This window comes from Cheilinus undulatus, linkage group 21 (genome assembly GCF_018320785.1).
Source record: "Cheilinus undulatus linkage group 21, ASM1832078v1, whole genome shotgun sequence".
NCBI lineage: Eukaryota > Metazoa > Chordata > Actinopteri > Labriformes > Labridae > Cheilinus > Cheilinus undulatus.
This window is the reverse complement of record NC_054885.1, coordinates 41181940-41200562: the sequence shown is the minus strand read 5'-3', so window position 1 is coordinate 41200562 and position 18623 is coordinate 41181940. Positions and strand designations below refer to the sequence as shown.

The 18623-nt window shown below is 43.0% G+C and overlaps 1 protein-coding gene across 5 annotated transcripts in view; it reads right to left on the bottom strand.

Annotated features, from left to right (window-relative positions):
• The window catches only part of rbfox1 (RNA binding fox-1 homolog 1), a 294065-nt gene that overhangs the window by 18382 nt on the left and 257060 nt on the right, over positions 1–18623 (bottom strand). For 4 of the 5 annotated variants that reach the window (XM_041816738.1, XM_041816737.1, XM_041816739.1 and 1 more), the window contains 3 exons: positions 17011–17143; positions 12157–12196; positions 1258–1322 (listed from right to left, as the gene is read on the bottom strand). In XM_041816738.1, coding sequence (XP_041672672.1) covers positions 1258–1322; positions 12157–12196; positions 17011–17143 — 238 coding nt within the window. The remainder of the gene's footprint in view (positions 1–1257; positions 1323–12156; positions 12197–17010; positions 17144–18623) is intronic. The other variant, XM_041816741.1, reaches the window with a different exon arrangement.

The following is an 18623-nucleotide window of genomic DNA, read 5'->3' as shown; positions in this document are numbered from 1 at the left end:
AGAATCATCATCAGCTTCATTATTCCTCACATCTCTTCTCTCTACGCCCATGAGAGCGTGATTTAAAGGATTTCACCTCTCTCTCTCTTTGCCCATTTATCAGGTTATAATCTTTTTTATTTTAAAGTCCAACGGCAGAAGAATAAATCTTCTCCTTTTATAATCTCTGCTCTCATAATTCTCTTTGGCAAATAAAGCGTCATCAGTCATCAGCAGGACGGCTCCTGTTCTACAGGAATCAGCGTGTGCTGAATTATTATCGGCTCCATTTTTCCTCTGTGTGATAACAGAGCCATGATTATTCTGGAAATGTTCATTCAGACCGAATCAATCGAAGGCAGAGTGAGTCGGACGGTGAAGGATGATGGCAGAGAGAAGACGACTGAAAGTTTGATGTGATTATAATGAAGAGACATCAGAGAGAGGATGGAGGTCTGAGTATCATCTCTGAAAACACTTTAGCATGTGACATGAACATTTCTGCTAAAACTACAATAAAGCAAACACAATGGCGTTCAGTTTGGACAGACCTAAAGGCATCTGCACACCAAGAGCAGCGTGAATAAATGCCAAATAATTTAAGGCAAATTCTGGAGCGACTTTCTCTCCTCAAATAAGAAATGACATGATTTAAAAATAAATAATGCTCATTCTAAAAAAGAGACAAAAGTCATGTTGCAGAAGTCTGTAGTGTCGTTTCTATTCTCAGTGAAGTTTGTGTCTCATGTTCCTCCTGCTGAAGCAGAGATTATCAGTCCGTCTGAGGTCAGAGGAGACTCTGTCATTAAAATAAAGTCCTGTTGGTGGAAACACCTCCACAGGTCGTTCATATTGTTGGACATGTGTCTGTCTCCATCTTCTACCAGACAACAGAACATCAGAATAAAGACGGAAACAACTTAGCACTGGATCCAGACAGAGAGTTCTAGAGAATCTGCTCATCAGACTGATGTCTGTGAGGGAGAGGAGGAAGCGGTTGCTCCTCGGTCCAAACGTTTCTACCACAGGAAACAGTGAGCATGCTGACTGGTCCGATGTGTGCTCATCAGAGAGGAAAAATGACCAAAAAATAAAAAACACAAATTAGCTGGGAAATACTAATGTGCCCTGACTGCTGAAGAAAGAAAACAACAGCAAAAAAATAATAATAACTGATGCTATGAACGAGTCAGAGAAATATTTCTGCTGTTATTTTAATGACTGTTATTGTTGTTTTGGTCTAACATGGAGACAAGAATCTAGAGTTAAGGATCTCACCTGTCACTGTATGCAGCAGCTGTGGCAGCAGAAGGCTGGGCATATCTGTAGGCAGCGTAACCACCCTGTAATAGACACAACACAAAACACACAACAGTTAACACACACAAGAGATAATACACTTGTTACTTTTAAGAAGGGTGAGGGTTAATACGGCGGCCATGAGCTCTCAGACGAGTCGCCGCTACGACCTTTAAACCGACAGAAAAGAAGAACGCACATTTTTGTCCCTCTGGTTGCAGCTGTTTATGCTGCATGCTTTTGTCTTTTTCTGTTGCAAACATTTTGGATGTGCAATTGTCTGAGCCCTCCTGGCCACCGTAGGTTAGAGTCAGGGTTAAGGTTAGGACTAAAGTGCAGCTCATTGTTGGCTCTGCGTGCTCTACATGCATGCACCCACATGTCAGATCATCCATACATGAGTAGATCAGGAGCTGATGCAGAATAAACATGCAGAAATAAACATTTCTAAAATAAAAATGTGTAAAACTGAAGCATTAGATTGTCAGCAAACACAACAAGATCAGAAACATATGATTCTGAAGGGACAAACGAAACTCCAAGACCTGCAGCCTTTAGATAAATCAGAGCTCAGTCTCTTTAAATCATCTCAACATGAGGTTTCTAGGTTGGTTCAGAGCATTAACACGTCTAAATTCTTTTTTAATTCCAGAATTAACTGTCTAAAAGCCTGAAATACCAGCGGGAAGTTTACATTAGAAGGATAACCCAGAAAGAGAAGGATGTTTCTGATATTGACTCTTCCTCAGTGGTAGAAATGTTCTCTGTGATGATGATGATGATGATGATGATGTTTCTGATATTGACTCTTCCTCAGTGGTAGAAATGTTCTCTGTGATGATGATGATGATGATGATGATGTTTCTGATATTGACTCTTCCTCAGTGGTAGAAATGTTCTCTGTGATGATGATGATGATGATGATGATGTTTCTGATATTGACTCTTCCTCAGTGGTAGAAATGTTCTCTGTGATGATGATGATGATGATGATGATGATGTTTCTGATATTGACTCTTCCTTAGTGGTAGAAATGTTCTCTGTGATGATGATGATGATGATGATGATGATGATGTTTCTTATATTGACTCTTCCTCAGTGGTAGAAATGTTCTCTGTGATGATGATGATGATGATGATGATGTTTCTTATATTGACTCTTCCTCAGTGATAGAAATGTTCTCTGTGATGATGATGATGATGATGATGATGATGATGATGATGATGATGTTTCTTATATTGACTCTTCCTCAGTGGTAGAAATGTTCTCTGTGATGATGATGATGATGATGATGATGTTTTTTATATTGACTCTTCCTCAGTGGTAGAAATGTTCTCTGTGATGATGATGATGATGATGATGATGTTTTTTATATTGACTCTTCCTCAGTAGTAGAAATGTTCTCTGTGATGATGATGATGATGATGATGATGTTTCTGATATTGACTCTTCCTCAGTGGTAGAAATGTTCTCTGTGATGATGATGATGATGATGATGATGTTTCTTATATTGACTCTTCCTCAGTGGTAGAAATGTTCTCTGTGATGATGATGATGATGATGATGATGTTTCTTATATTGACTCTTCCTCAGTGGTAGAAATGTTCTCTGTGATGATGATGATGATGATGATGATGATGTTTCTTATATTGACTCTTCCTCAGTGGTAGAAATGTTCTCTGTGATGATGATGATGATGATGATGATGATGTTTCTTATATTGACTCTTCCTCAGTGGTAGAAATGTTCTCTGTGATGATGATGATGATGATGATGATGATGATGTTTCTGATATTGACTCTTCCTCAGTAGTAGAAATGTTCTCTGTGATGATGATGATGATGATGATGATGTTTCTGATATTGACTCTTCCTCAGTGGTAGAAATGTTCTCTTTGATGATGATGATGATGATGATGATGTTTCTTATATTGACTCTTCCTCAGTGGTAGAAATGTTCTCTGTGATGATGATGATGATGATGATGATGATGATGATGTTTCTTATATTGACTCTTCCTCAGTGGTAGAAATGTTCTCTGTGATGATGATGATGATGATGGTGTTTCTTATATTGACTCTTCCTCAGTGGTAGAAATGTTCTCTGTGATGATGATGATGATGATGATGATGATGATGTTTCTTATATTGACTCTTCCTCAGTGGTAGAAATGTTCTCTGTGATGATGATGATGATGATGATGATGGTGTTTCTTATATTGACTCTTCCTCAGTGGTAGAAATGTTCTCTGTGATGATGATGATGATGATGATGTTTCTTATATTGACTCTTCCTCAGTGGTAGAAATGTTCTCTGTGATGATGATGATGATGATGATGATGTTTCTTATATTGACTCTTCCTCAGTGGTAGAAATGTTCTCTGTGATGATGATGATGATGATGATGATGTTTCTTATATTGACTCTTCCTCAGTGGTAGAAATGTTCTCTGTGATGATGATGATGATGATGTTTCTTATATTGACTCTTCCTCAGTGGTAGAAATGTTCTCTGTGATGATGATGATGATGATGATGATGTTTCTGATATTGACTCTTCCTCAGTGGTAGAAATGTTCTCTGTGATGATGATGATGATGATGATGATGATGATGTTTCTGATATTGACTCTTCCTCAGTGGTAGAAATGTTCTCTGTGATGATGATGATGATGATGATGATGATGATGATGTTTCTTATATTGACTCTTCCTCAGTGGTAGAAATGTTCTCTGTGATGATGATGATGATGATGATGTTTCTGATATTGACTCTTCCTCAGTGGTAGAAATGTTCTCTGTGATGATGATGATGATGATGATGATGATGATGATGATGTTTCTGATATTGACTCTTCCTCAGTGGTAGAAATGTTCTCTGTGATGATGATGATGATGATGATGATGATGTTTCTTATATTGACTCTTCCTCAGTGGTAGAAATGTTCTCTGTGATGATGATGATGATGATGATGATGTTTCTGATATTGACTCTTCCTCAGTGGTAGAAATGTTCTCTGTGATGATGATGATGATGATGATGAGGTATCTTATATTGACTCTTCCTCAGTAGTAGAAATGTTCTCTGTGATGATGATGATGATGATGATGATGTTTCTGATATTGACTCTTCCTCAGTGGTAGAAATGTTCTCTGTGATGATGATGATGATGATGATGATGTTTTTTATATTGACTCCTCCTCAGTAGTAGAAATGTTCTCTGTGATGATGATGATGATGATGATGATGTTTTTTATATTGACTCTTCCTCAGTGGTAGAAATGTTCTCTGTGATGATGATGATGATGATGATGATGTTTCTTATATTGACTCTTCCTCAGTGGTAGAAATGTTCTCTGTGATGATGATGATGATGATGATGATGATGTTTCTTATATTGACTCTTCCTCAGTAGTAGAAATGTTCTCTGTGATGAGAATGATGATGATGATGATGATGATGTTTTTTATATTGACTCTTCCTCAGTGGTAGAAATGTTCTCTGTGATGATGATGATGATGATGATGATGTTTTTTATATTGACTCCTCCTCAGTAGTAGAAATGTTCTCTGTGATGATGATGATGATGATGATGATGTTTTTTATATTGACTCTTCCTCAGTAGTAGAAATGTTCTCTGTGATGATGATGATGATGATGATGATGTTTTTTATATTGACTCTTCCTCAGTGGTAGAAATGTTCTCTGTGATGATGATGATGATGATGATGATGTTTTTTATATTGACTCTTCCTCAGTAGTAGAAATGTTCTCTGTGATGATGATGATGATGATGATGATGTTTTTTATATTGACTCTTCCTCAGTGGTAGAAATGTTCTCTGTGATGATGATGATGATGATGATGATGTTTTTTATATTGACTCTTCCTCAGTGGTAGAAATGTTCTCTGTGATGATGATGATGATGATGATGATGTTTCTTATATTGACTCTTCCTCAGTGGTAGAAATGTTCTCTGTGTGTCGGGGCAGCCGGTTCATGACGATCCTCCTGCTGCCGCTCATAAAAGGATTTAAGTAAAGATTTACATAAAATGAGACACTTTTAACCCCTTCAGTTATTAAATGTGATTATTTCTGTGAGCCTAAATATAAAATATGAACTGTGTATTAAACATAATGAGACCGTGCCCTCCGTGTTCTCTCTGTTAGCTTCAGACCTGCTGAATAAACCAATTATCTCTGAGCATGCTCTGAATGAAGGCGAGGCTCATGGCGAGGAAAAGGACTGATCCGAGGTCATAGCGAGGACGAGGAAATGAGAGGAAGAAAGAAACGAGGAAGATGTTGGAGCAGAAATGAGGAGATGTTACTGTGAGAGCAAGGATGGAGAGTAAGAGGAGAGAATATTTAAAATACTTCATTAAACAGCAGCTCCATATAATAATAATAATAATTATTATTATTATTGCTGTTATCATCATCATTATTATTGTTATCATTATTATCATTATTCTTGATATCAATACTATTTTTCTTATTACTATTATTATTGTTGCTGTCGTTGTTGTTTATATCAACATTATTGTTAACATTTTTATTGATATTATTACCATTGCTATTGTATTATTATTATAATTACCTGTAACTGAACTGCTGTTTTGGTTCAGACTCTGACCTCATGAGGATCAGTGTGACTGCTGTGTGTTCAGGTTGATGAAACAGAGGCCGCACGTCCAGCCTTTAGGAGGCCGTATGTCCAGCCTTCAGGAGGCCGTATGTCCAGCCTTTAGGAGGCCGTATGTCCAGCCTTCAGGAGGCCGTATGTCCAGCCTTTAGGAGGCCGTATGTCCAGCCTTTAGGAGGCCGTATGTCAAGCCTTCAGGAGGCTGTACGTCCAGCCTTCAGAAGGCCGTACGTCCAGCCTTTAGGAGGCCGTACGTCCAGCCTTTAGGAGGCCGTACGTCCAGCCTTTAGGAGGCCGTATGTCCAGCCTTTAGGAGGCCGTATGTCAAGCCTTTAGGAGGCTGTATGTCCAGCCTTTAGGAGGCCGTATGTCAAGCCTTTAGGAGGCCGTATGTCAAGCCTTTAGGAGGCTGTATGTCCAGCCTTTAGGAGGCCGTATGTCAAGCCTTTAGGAGGCCGTATGTCCAGCCTTTAGGAGGCCGTATGTCCAGCCTTTAGGAGGCCGTATGTCCAGCCTTTAGGAGGCCGTATGTCAAGCCTTTAGGAGGCCGTATGTCCAGCCTTTAGGAGGCCGTATGTCAAGCCTTTAGGAGGCCGTATGTCCAGCCTTCAGGAGGCCGTATGTCCAGCCTTTAGGAGGCCGTATGTCCAGCCTTTAGGAGGCCGTATGTCAAGCCTTCAGGAGGCTGTACGTCCAGCCTTCAGAAGGCCGTACGTCCAGCCTTTAGGAGGCCGTACGTCCAGCCTTTAGGAGGCCGTATGTCCAGCCTTTAGGAGGCCGTATGTCCAGCCTTTAGGAGGCCGTATGTCAAGCCTTTAGGAGGCTGTATGTCCAGCCTTTAGGAGGCCGTATGTCAAGCCTTTAGGAGGCCGTATGTCAAGCCTTTAGGAGGCTGTATGTCCAGCCTTTAGGAGGCCGTATGTCAAGCCTTTAGGAGGCCGTATGTCCAGCCTTTAGGAGGCCGTATGTCCAGCCTTTAGGAGGCCGTATGTCCAGCCTTTAGGAGGCCGTATGTCAAGCCTTTAGGAGGCCGTATGTCCAGCCTTTAGGAGGCCGTATGTCCAGCCTTTAGGAGGCCGTATGTCCAGCCTTTAGGAGGCCGTATGTCCAGCCTTTAGGAGGCCGTATGTCCAGCCTTTAGGAGGCCGTATGTCCAGCCTTTAGGAGGCCGTATGTCAAGCCTTCAGGAGGCTGTACGTCCAGCCTTCAGAAGGCCGTACGTCCAGCCTTCAGGAGGCCGTACGTCCAGCCTTTAGGAGGCCGTATGTCCAGCCTTTAGGAGGCCGTATGTCCAGCCTTTAGGAGGCCGTATGTCAAGCCTTTAGGAGGCTGTATGTCCAGCCTTTAGGAGGCCGTATGTCCAGCCTTTAGGAGGCCGTATGTCCAGCCTTTAGGAGGCCGTATGTCCAGCCTTTAGGAGGCCGTATGTCAAGCCTTTAGGAGGCCGTATGTCCAGCCTTTAGGAGGCCGTATGTCCAGCCTTTAGGAGGCTGTATGTCCAGCCTTCAGGAGGCCGTACGTCCAGCCTTTAGGAGGCTGATGTGGAGACTCAGAAACACTTTAACCAAGAACCACGGATCCAACATGTCAGGAACTAGAAGGTTAAGAACCCTTGTGCAGGAAAATGAGGACTACAAGACAGATAAGGGGCGGAGCCTCAGTCTCACTAATGTCATAAACTCCTGTTAACTTCCTGAAGTCTTCTCAGTGAGATGCATGTGTGAGTGCAGACTACTGCAGTGAGAACAGATATTCCAGAAAGTTCTGAGTGGGTGGAGAGAGGGAGAGATCCTGTTCTTATCCTGCTGTCATAGAAAGTCCACCAGCGTGGTCTGTGCATGTGATCAGACTGCTTTATGATGTTTCCACTCATGTGTTGATGCTGTAAATATATTTATGTCTGCAGCATTAACATCAATGCAGAGAAATCTCATTTTTACATCACTGACTCTGTCGATCACTTCTGGGTTGCTCAGCATCATCACCGTCACACGGTCTGACTCTCAGAGAATCCTGGAGAGCTGCAGGATCTGACTCCTCCTCTGCACTCATCATTAAATTCACTCCAAACGCCTGCAGCAGAGATCAGACACAGCGACATGCAGCAGCCCCATGCTAGCGTGTCGCTGTCAACATGAACGGGGGGGGGGGGTTAGGACACAGAGACTGAAGCTGCTCTCAGCACAGACGACTGGAAACACTTTTAATTCAACATTAAAGTCAAAGCTGATCTCTCTGTTTATTATGGCTAGATCTGTTTTTTTTTAGTGACATAGACAGATGTTTATAAACACAGACAGGCGGGTCTCAGACACGCTCAGTGGGAGGACTTCAACCCAACCAGGAAGTCCTGTATGGATGAAAGCTCTGCAGGATCAGAGTCTCCTGACTGGCAGGTTCAAACGTTTTACTCTGATTGTCTGCGTCCATGGTAACGCAGACGTGTTTTCATTGGTGTATATTTGTGCGTGCGGTTCCTCTCGTGGTCAGCCATGGCGTGTGCGACCTGAACGACCCATGATCAGCTGAAGATGAAGCAATGAGGTGAGTCAGTGTTAGTGAGCATGTGATGATGGGCGGAGAGGAAGATGAAGCGGTCAGTCTGCAGCTTCTGTCACCGCTGACTGAGTGAGTAACGACCATGGCGTTGAGTCTGAGCGTGGTCAAGGTTCAGACTCTCCTAACAGTGAGGAACGCTATGATCCATCACACTCACTGATGCAGTGGAGGAGAGAGAGGCGGAGCAGGATGACCTGTCCGTCTCCTCTGACAGACAGGCCTGCTGAGCATCCTTCAGGTACCGCCGCCGTCTTTAACTCCTCCATTACACCCATGGTTATGGCGGCGAGGTCATCCCTAAAGGATTCTCTGGTGTCTGATGGACCTAGTCTCCTTTCTGTCTGAAATGTGCCTCAAGGTCCAGGAACCAGCTCCTCAGACTAAGACTGGGTCTGAGCTCGTCTTTGCCTCTTCTGTCAGAATGTGAGCCACGTTATTCGGCCTAAACACGGTTAGACATCACAGATTTGATTTTGTAACACGCCTCTGACCTGGTGAGGGTTCAAAGAGCCCCCCTCATCTAAAGGGCAGGTCAGGTTTGGGACCACATGCTGGTTCAGCACTACACCACATCAGCCTTGGTCCAGGACTGCTCCAGGACCACGCCCCCTCTCTCCGGGATCCTCCCAGCTGACCCCTTCATGATACACATGGTCACCCCTGAGGTCTGGTCCAACCCACCTGGTCCAAGCTACCAGAATGCAGTGAGCTGGATCAGGCCTGGGAAAGTGTACCAGGTACCCATCAGAGTCTAGTAAGACCAGGAGGACCAGGGACTTGCCCAGTGAACCCATCACTCCAGGAACTGCTGACACAACTGAAAGGGAGTTGGCGTTCGTGACTCCAGAATGTTGGGACACCAACAAATGAAAGACCCATGTAGGGGAGGACTCCTGACCCTGCAGCCTTTAGATCAGGAGGGGGCGGGGCAAAGCCATCAGAGCTCTTGCCACCAGACTAGGAGGAAGTTCCTCCACAGCACTGAGTTCTCCATCCTGTTCTTGCTCTCCTCCTGACCTTTACCCCCCTCTCCTGCTGCATGCATCTTTCAGCTTTTACAAAGCATCATGGGATAAAAACAACACTGATCTTTTCTGGGCTGCAGATGACCTGCTGGTCAGGTCAGGTTCTGTGTTTGCAGGTTGTCCAAGCCCGAGTCTAGCCTGTGGCTCCTTCCCTTCTCTCCTAGCCCTGTTTTTCTGTCCTCCTCTGAAGGTAAAGGCTTTAAAGCTTAAAAACTTTTATCCTGTCAGAGGAAGCAGCAGCTAACCAGGACTGTTAGCGGCAGGGAAACGTGGCGTCTGCAGCAGCGGTCTGATCGATTATTGATTTAAATCTTTATTTAGAACAAAAGAGAGAAAACTGAATGATGGTCCAACCTCAGAGTGACAGATGTAAATAAATAATAAATAAATGAATTAATCAACTAGTAGAATAACGAGCAAAAAATGTTTTAATAATACTGAATGAATTTGATCACGTTTGAAAAGAAGCAGGAAGAACTGATTTAATCCTCACTCTCCTTCATCAGAATCGTTCGTTACTCCTCCCCCTCCTTATTGAATTGAATCCATGAGATCAACCTGCCCACTAACAGGATCTGTGCTGTCCTAGTGCAGCCCTCTGAGGAGAGAAAGACCTAAAAAGTTCACTTTTAGAAGAAACAAACCCTTCTGTGAGGCTGTGGGCTTAAATACTTTACCTAACATGAATCATGCTAAGAACAGGCGCGCTAACGGAGCCGTCCACAGATGCAGGCGTGAAATCCTTCAGCCGTTTGGACGTCTTAGAATCGAATCATCAGATTTTACTGTTCTCTCCTTTAAAGATTTCCTTAAATGAAGGTAAACGGCGTCAGTCAGCTCTCAGAAATGATGGATTTTAAATTCTCTCTGCAGATTTTCTCTCCGTCCCGGTGGGACGATCACCGAGGCTAATGGGAGGTAATGAGGTCAGGCGCTGAGGGAGCTACCTGAGCATCTCCATGAGCTCTGAACCTGCTCACTGACTCTTATTTCCACGCTAACTCTACCGCTCTATGACCACGCCCCCTCAGTATCATCATCAGTGAGTCACGGCGCCCTCACAGATCAGCTGATCGCAGTTTAATGGTTGGAGCCTGAAAACTAAAGCCTGGTTAATAACTCTGCATAACTTCTGCATGTCAAAGGAACGCCTGCACTCTGCCCCGCCTCCTAAAACCGTAATTTCTCTGCAACGTTTCAGTCCCAGACCTTCATCAGGCAGACGGGGCTGGTTTGGCACAGCAGGGGATTTGATTTTCTACCAGGGCGGAGCTACCTGTGTGAGGGCGTGTTGCTCATGACGCGGCGCTTTGAGTCAATGGCGTCCAATTGCTGTGCTTGGACCGTGTTTCAGAGCTGGACCAATCGGGGCACAGCTGGGTGTAGCCCAACACGGCCAGACCGGTGATGGAAAAGTAAATTCCAGCTTGGTGTGGATCAGCTCGGCCTGAGGCTCCGTCCACGTGGAGACGAAAACCATATATTGCCATTTCATTTTGAAAATGTTTTCCATAAAGACGGAGTCGTTTCAGGTGCATATGCCAAGCCTGTAGGTGGCGCTGTAACGCTGCCACGGAAATGCACCAAAGGAGAAGAAGATCACAGAAAAACTGACACAAGCTTTCTTCTAGTTGTCCTTCTGGTTGTTCTCCACGTTGGATTTAAGAACATACGGTGTGTGCGTTTCGCGGTGGAGGTAAAGGAGCATCAGATTTTTCTGTAAAACCCATAACAAGCTCAGTAGCTTCTGCAGCACCAACACAACCCTGTAAGCCGCCATTGTTGTTTTGGTTTTTTCGACTTGCACAGGCGCCTTAAGGGAGATAAGCTGTGTGTGACATAATCGTTTCAAGAAAGATGCAGATAGCCGTCCACATGGAGACAAACCAGTAGTGGTTTACGGATTTGAGCAATCTGGGACCCGTTTTCAAGAAGTATCATTTACAGTCACCCAAAACGTTGTTTTCATGTGGATGAAATGCCGTTACACCTGAATTCATTTCAGTGTGGGCGGGGCCTTAGTCTCAGTGGAAAAGCCCTGCTGGTCTGACGAAGGTCTAGGACTAGGAGGCTGGACAGTGAGCAGGAGCTTCCACTGAATGTTTGTCGGACTCTGTGTCCTCTTCCGGACCGTTCTGAAGAAATAAATTAGCAAAACTCTTTAGATCTTTAAATCTCCAGAATCATCAGAAGATCAGACCTTCCTCTGGTCTGAGAACAAACCTAAAACCTGCAGTTATCCTGCAGTCTGGACCCGTTTTAGAAGAATTAAATCCTCTTTAGTTACACTAACCATCAGAGAATGACGGCCGTTTGTTTGAGCAGTAAAGAAACAGCTGGACGTGAATGAAAATAGTGCCTCTGTGTTTTTACTGAACCAAGAGTTGGCTCTAAATCAGATCATGGAGACTAAAATTAAAGAGATTTCTAAACGAGTTTTTCATGGTTTTTCTTGGTCTCTGCAGCTCCTGTCTGGCTCTCCGTGTTTACTCATGTTTGTTACATCCCTTCTTGGCGGCCATCTTTGCTGCAGGCTGTGAGCTCATGTATGAGGGTTTCAGGGTTGGGGGGGTTACATGTTGGCAGCATCAGAGCAGAGAGCAGAGAGATGACGGTGTAACATGCATGTCATTCCAGTAAAAATACTTACATAAATATCTGCACCATAAAATCCATCCTGGTAAACAACACTGCAGAGATGCAAACACAAACAAACAGACAGACAGACACGATAAAACAAAAACATCCAGATTAGTGCATGTTGACATGCAGGCACCGAGCTAACACTCCGTCTGCACGATCAGAGGGCGACCGGAGAGAGAGAGAGAGAGAGAGAGAGAGAGAGAGACAGGAAGTCAGCAGGCAGCCTCTCTGCACGCCCACGGCTGAGTAAGGAGGCTGGGAAGGTCCAAAAAACTCTCACACCAGGGGTTTAATGATCTACAGCACAAAGTCCAATCAGCTGACTTTAACGAGGAGAAAAAAACCTTTTCAATGATTTTAAAACCTCCACCAGTCTATGACAGGAAGTGAGTTCTAACGAGGGCCGTCAGGACTACAGATGGGAATTAGCGTTATGCTAAATCTGGTGCAGCCATCTTTTTATTTTTGTAAATAATCAATGACACTGCACGCTGTCCTGTTAAATGAATAAACTAAACCATACGCCGTTTTAGACCCGAGTCTCTTTATTCTTTAAAATCACTGCTGTGTTTGACTCAGATTATAGCGTGTTCTTATTTTACCTCATACATGTGAACACAGACCAAACATGGGGCGGTTATGCAACCATGGGACAAACTGGTCCATGACTGGGACCAGATCCACCAGACTAAGGCTGTCCACGTACTCGAGCACGGCCAGTGAAGATTTCAACGCAACGGCACACAAGCATGGAGGTCTAATCATTCAGTAGATGTTACGTCAACTCTCCACCTCTAATCTCCAGAAACCCTCGTCTCTGTGCAGCACAGACCCCTGCAGCTGCATGGAGACCTGGAGGTAGGACGGGGGTCCACGATGGAGCCTTTAGAAAATAAAAACAGCAAAACAAATGTTTGCATCTTTGACTCATGTCACTGAATCTTAATGTGCAAAAAAAATAAGAAACAGTGACTTCAGAGACTCTTCACAGCTCGTGTGATGAATGAAGGCTGTTTTTATGCAGCTGTTATTCCTGAGTCCAGAGTCAGACTCCTGCAGGACCCTGGATGCTCTGCGAGATCCTGGTCTGCTGAGGACCTGGTCTGCTGAGGACCTGGTCTGCTGAGGACTCTGGTCTACTGAGGACTCTGGTCTGCTGAGGACCTGGTCTGCTGAGGACTCTGGTCTACTGAGGACCTGGTCTGCTGAGGACTCTGGTCTGCTGAGGACCTGGTCTGCTGAGGACTCTGGTCTGCTGAGGACTCTGGTCTACTGAGGACCTGGTCTGCTGAGGACTCTGGTCTACTGAGGACCTGGTCTGCTGAGGACTCTGGTCTACTGAGGACCTGGTCTGCTGAGGACCTGGTCTGCTAAGAACCCTCTCTTTGCATGCATGTTTGTGTCAGAGTAACCATGGCTGTATGCTCCAGTATAGCGCCCCCTAGTGCTACGATCCCGTCCTCTTTAAGGCGGCGGTCTCCTCAGAGAGCTGAGCTCCACCTTCAGCTGTGGACGGTGGACTTCTCTGTTTCCTCAGAGCCCTGCTTCATTAAACGCTGTCTAAGTGAACGTTCAGACGCATCGATGCTGCAGACTCCCAAACTCTGAGAGCGTGAGCGGTCGGACAGGATTTATTTAAAGCCGAGCCGTCACCGCTGAGACACTTTTAATAAAAATACATCACTGCTAGCATTAATAATTCACCATCAGGCTGCCACCGGGGCAATTAAACGGTGCAGCGGCGTTAATGAAAGAACAATCTGTGGCACAAATCTCTGTGTCGCCCAAACACCCTCCTCCTCACCCTCCTCACCCTCGGTGACGCTCTCTCTTAAAGGATGACAACATTCATCACCCCAGCTGATAACAGCTGCACGTCTGCGCCGCTGTCTCTGGATGCACGGGGAGTTTGGAGACGGGGCAGACGCCATCATCCCCGTTAGAAGCTGCCGTCCTGCTGGATGGACTTTGGAACGCCTACCTTAACCTCCTAAGACCCTGGACACACATGTGAGGACGACACTTTTTTGGCTTTCCTACATTACAGCGATCATTTTTGGTATTAGAACTGATGCCATAATTGTTCAAAATGTACATCAAGTTTAAGGTATTTGCTTGAAATTCAGGGATAATTCGCTGTTTGGATATTTTAGGGAATTTGCTTGGAAGTTATCAAAGTATTTTTATGGAAATGAAGAGAATATGTTAATAAAATTTGGAGGATTTCATGAATTTAAATGTATTTTAATTTTTTTAATGCATTTTCATGGGAATATGGGGAAATTATTACCAAATTTAGGGAGAACTGGATTGGGAATTTGGGGTTCAGGATTGTCCTTTGTATTGTTCAGGATTTTTCTCAGAAAACATTTGGGGGTTTGGGATGTTTCTATCATTTTCATGGAATTTTGGAGATTGATTTTGGGGAATTTACTTTATTATTTGGGGAATTTGCTTGAATTTTTTCAGGAATTTGCATGGAAATTTTATTGGAATTTATATTGGAATTTTCACTGAAAGATCTGAGGACTGTCTGAGGAAGTATTTGGGTGCTTTTCACAAGATACTTTGAAAATATGTTTAAGAATTCTTAAAGACTTTTTTTTAAATTATGGAACTTTTTGGGTTTTAGAAAGGAAAATTTCTAAGAAATTCCTGTTTAATGACAATGGTGATATTTTAGTTTATCAGACTGTTTTTATCCCAAATAAAGGGAGAAAATAAAAAAGGCTCAGGTCTCAGGAGGTTAAAGCAACAGTAGGATGAGATTTTGCACTGAAGAGATTTAATCTAGTAAAGCATGATTCCTAAACAGTTTTTCACCTGAATACTCCAACAGTCAGAGATATCCTTTGTCTCTATGACAGAGCATGTCTTTCCCAGACAACCACTGCTGGATGTCTACCAAAGACTGCTGCTGTACCACAGTTCTTCTAACATCAGCTGCTCATCCCTGAAACCCAAACCCCAGTAAAGCCCCAGTGAGCATTTCCAGGTTGAGACTTCCTGCTCTGCTCTGCTGCCTCCACCGCGTTTTGCATCAAGAACTCAGTTATAAAAAATCTCCCTTCATCCGGGGTACTACGTAGTAGAGCACTGTTATGGTTTCATGGATGAATTTCTTGCAAAAAAGGAGAAAAGCTGTTAAAAATGTTTTTTCTGCTGCACACCAAGGCGACCCAAGAATGCCTGGTGAGTATTTTGCAGCGCAGGAAGTCTGGGTTTAACTCTTCAGGTAGAGAGAAGTCCGAGCATGAGCCTCATTAAACCCTCTCCTTCTGAACACCGGAGCCATCAGGACGGTCTGACGCTGGTTTTATGCTGCTACTAAATCTGTTAGAATAAAAACTACGAGCCAATCGTTCCACAGCTCTTCCTTAAGCCTCTAGGTGGCGTGGCGCTCTCCGAGGTGCTGATCCTGAGTCGCCTTCTATCTGTTCAGATGTAAACTAACCCTGCTCCTCTTTTTAATGTAATTCTAGTTTTGTGGTTCATTTTGCACAATTTTTGTTTAATTTTAATGTCTGTTGTTTTCTGTTTGTAATTTGCTCGTTCTGTTGAGTCTTTCGTTTATGAATGAGCGCATTAGAAACCCTGACAAAGACTGGAAATCAGGGGGTCAAACTCAAGGCTCGGGGCCAAATCCGGCCCGTGGTACAATTACACCCGGCCTGCAAGATCTTATCATATTTTAACTCTAACTGGCCCACCAGTATGAGGTCTGCAGGTTCCTCCAGTGTAAAAATGTAAACTAGACCTCGATGATTAAAAATATCCTTAAGTCATCAAATTTAGAGTCAAGAGTAAAAAAAATTAGATAAAATTATTTGTGTTTTCATTTCCAATTTTCAATTTTGCATTTTAAAATTACAACTTAAACTCATGATTTTGAATTTTATCTCATACTTGGAGCTTTCAAATTCACAGCTGTGAATTTTGTCTCATATTTTGATCTTTTACATCCATGATTCTGACTTTCAGTCTCATATTTCTGCCTTACATTATTTTTCTATTCTATTTTTCTTTTAATTTCATTTTTGACCTTTGAACTAATACGTTTGCCTTTTACCTCAGATTCTGAGCCTTTAAACTGATCATTCTGACTTTTTTAAATCTGAAAATCCTTTATCATCAGAGCTAAGTTGTTTTTTATTTCCCATAATTCATCACTGGTGAAAATGAGGTTGAGAGTTTTTGGTTGACCCTGTTGGCTCCTTAGGTCAGACCTAAATCCAGATACTGGCTCCTGCTGGGATTGAGTTTGACACCCCTGTAAATAGATGTTTGCTGTACCAGTCCTGCTCAGTTTTCTCTGATAGTTTTCATCGTTATTTGAAGTTACTGCGTCTAAAATAGTAAAAGTAGAGCTCTTCTGGTCACACATAATAAAACCACAGCTGACGGTCTGACCGACGGCTTTCAGCGATAGGAGGGGTGACAGAACACTGGCGTTAGAGACTCTCAGCCGTCACCCTTCATCCTCATCTTCAACAGGCTAATGAATAAGAAATGTAATTCAGTCTTCATGAACACGGCGCCGCTCTGATCTTCAGAGCCTGAACTCCGTTTTTCTTTATGGTTTTAATTTTTTCTGAGTTGATGTTTTTGTGGAGGACCTCCCATCCCGCCATGACCTCAGCCCCGCTCAGTGACACCACAGTACAAGGCCAGATTGACGATCATTTCCCATGAGTCATTGCAGAGTCACATGTCTGGGAGCATGCCTTCTGATTGGTCGAGCATGCTGTGGAGGTGAGGAGTGTTATCGCTGTGAGGTGAGGCCGGCATGCAGCACTCCGCTGACTCAGAATCAGGACTTTATTTAGAGAAAGAGAAGAAGAATAGACGACAGGACGCTCACCCTCCGTACGCCGGGATGTGGGGGGGCGGAGCCGCTGCTCTGAACGTGTTGTAGACGGTCCGTCCTCGACCTCGTAGGTGGGTTCCTCTGTAGGCTGCTGCTGCACTGGCTGCTGGGTAAGGAAAACCTGGAACTGGAGACACAGAGAAGAAATGATGTTCAGCTATCCTGAAATCACAGATAAGCTAAAAATAACAAAAAATCTCTGCTGGCAGGGGGCGCTGCTAGGTCCCAGAAGTTTCTACATCAGTGTGTCTGCAAAAAAAATCTGCAAAAAAGTCTGCAAAAAAATCTTCAAAATTGTCATGAAAATCCGCAAGAAATATACAAGAATATTTGCAAGAAATCTAAAAGAAATTACAAAAGATTTGCAAAAAAAATTTGCAAAAATTCTGCAAGAAAATCTGTGAGAAGATCTGGAAGAATTCATCACGAATTTTACAAAAATCTTCAAAATATCTACAAGAAAAATCTGGAAGAAATCAACAATATAATCTGAAACAAAGTTGCAAGAAAATCTGCAAGAAAGTGCAACTACAACAAAAAAGAAAATCTGCAAGAAATTTTGGAAGAAATCTGAAAAAAAAAAAAAATGCAAGAAAATATATGCCAAAATCTGCAAGAAATCTGAAAAAAATTGCAAAAGATTTGCAAAAACTGCAAAAATTATGCAAGAAAATCTTTGAAAAGATCTGAAAGAAATCTTTTAGAAATTATTAAGAATTTTACAAAAATCTTTTAAATATCTTCAAAAAAAATCTGGGAGAAATCGCAAAAATAAATAAATAAATAAATCAATAAAATAAAAGATAAAAAAAACCTGTAAGAATTCTGCAAGAAATCTTTGTAAGTAATCACAAAATCTAAAGGAAAATCTGCAGGAAATCTACATGAAATCTGCTTGAAATTTAAAAAAAATATTAGCAAGAGAATCTGGAAAAAAATCTGAAAAAAAAACCCCTGCAATAAATTTAAAAGAAATCTACAAGAAGATCTGTAAAATTGTTGACAAAATATGCATACTAATCAGTTGAATATAATAATATTTACCAAACAACCTTTGGTAACTGCAGTGAAATATGACTGGGGTGTATGTGAATATTTTTGGACTGCTTTCTGGATCAGTCTGATGACAGACAAGGATCTGGTCACTCTAAAAGCCCAAAGAGCAGCTGGAGGCTGATCAGAGTGATGTCTTGTTGGCCTCTCCCTCTCCTATGGGTCTGTGATCCATCCTGTTAGTGATTCCAGCTCTGCTGTACTGGTGAGGATGCTGGGAGCTGCTGCTCACCACCTACAGGCCTCCAGACTCACCTGGAGGAAATCTGAGCTGCCTGGTATTGATAGGAGCGCTTCGCCTGTATCTGCCTTCAAACGCTGCAGAGGACGCGTGCAGCGTTTGGTGTTGTGCAGAGGAAAGTGTAGAGAAGAGCATAGAGAGAAGGAGAGTGGGAGTGGAGTGAGCCATGGCAGAGCTTTTGTTATTAACTTATCATTAATCTTAATGGGGACGACTGACACAAAGCTTAATTTGAGAGCCAGGGTGAGTGAAGGTTGAGAAGGAGATGGAGGTGCCATTTCCAGCCCTAATTATACATCTCTTCAAAAAGGAG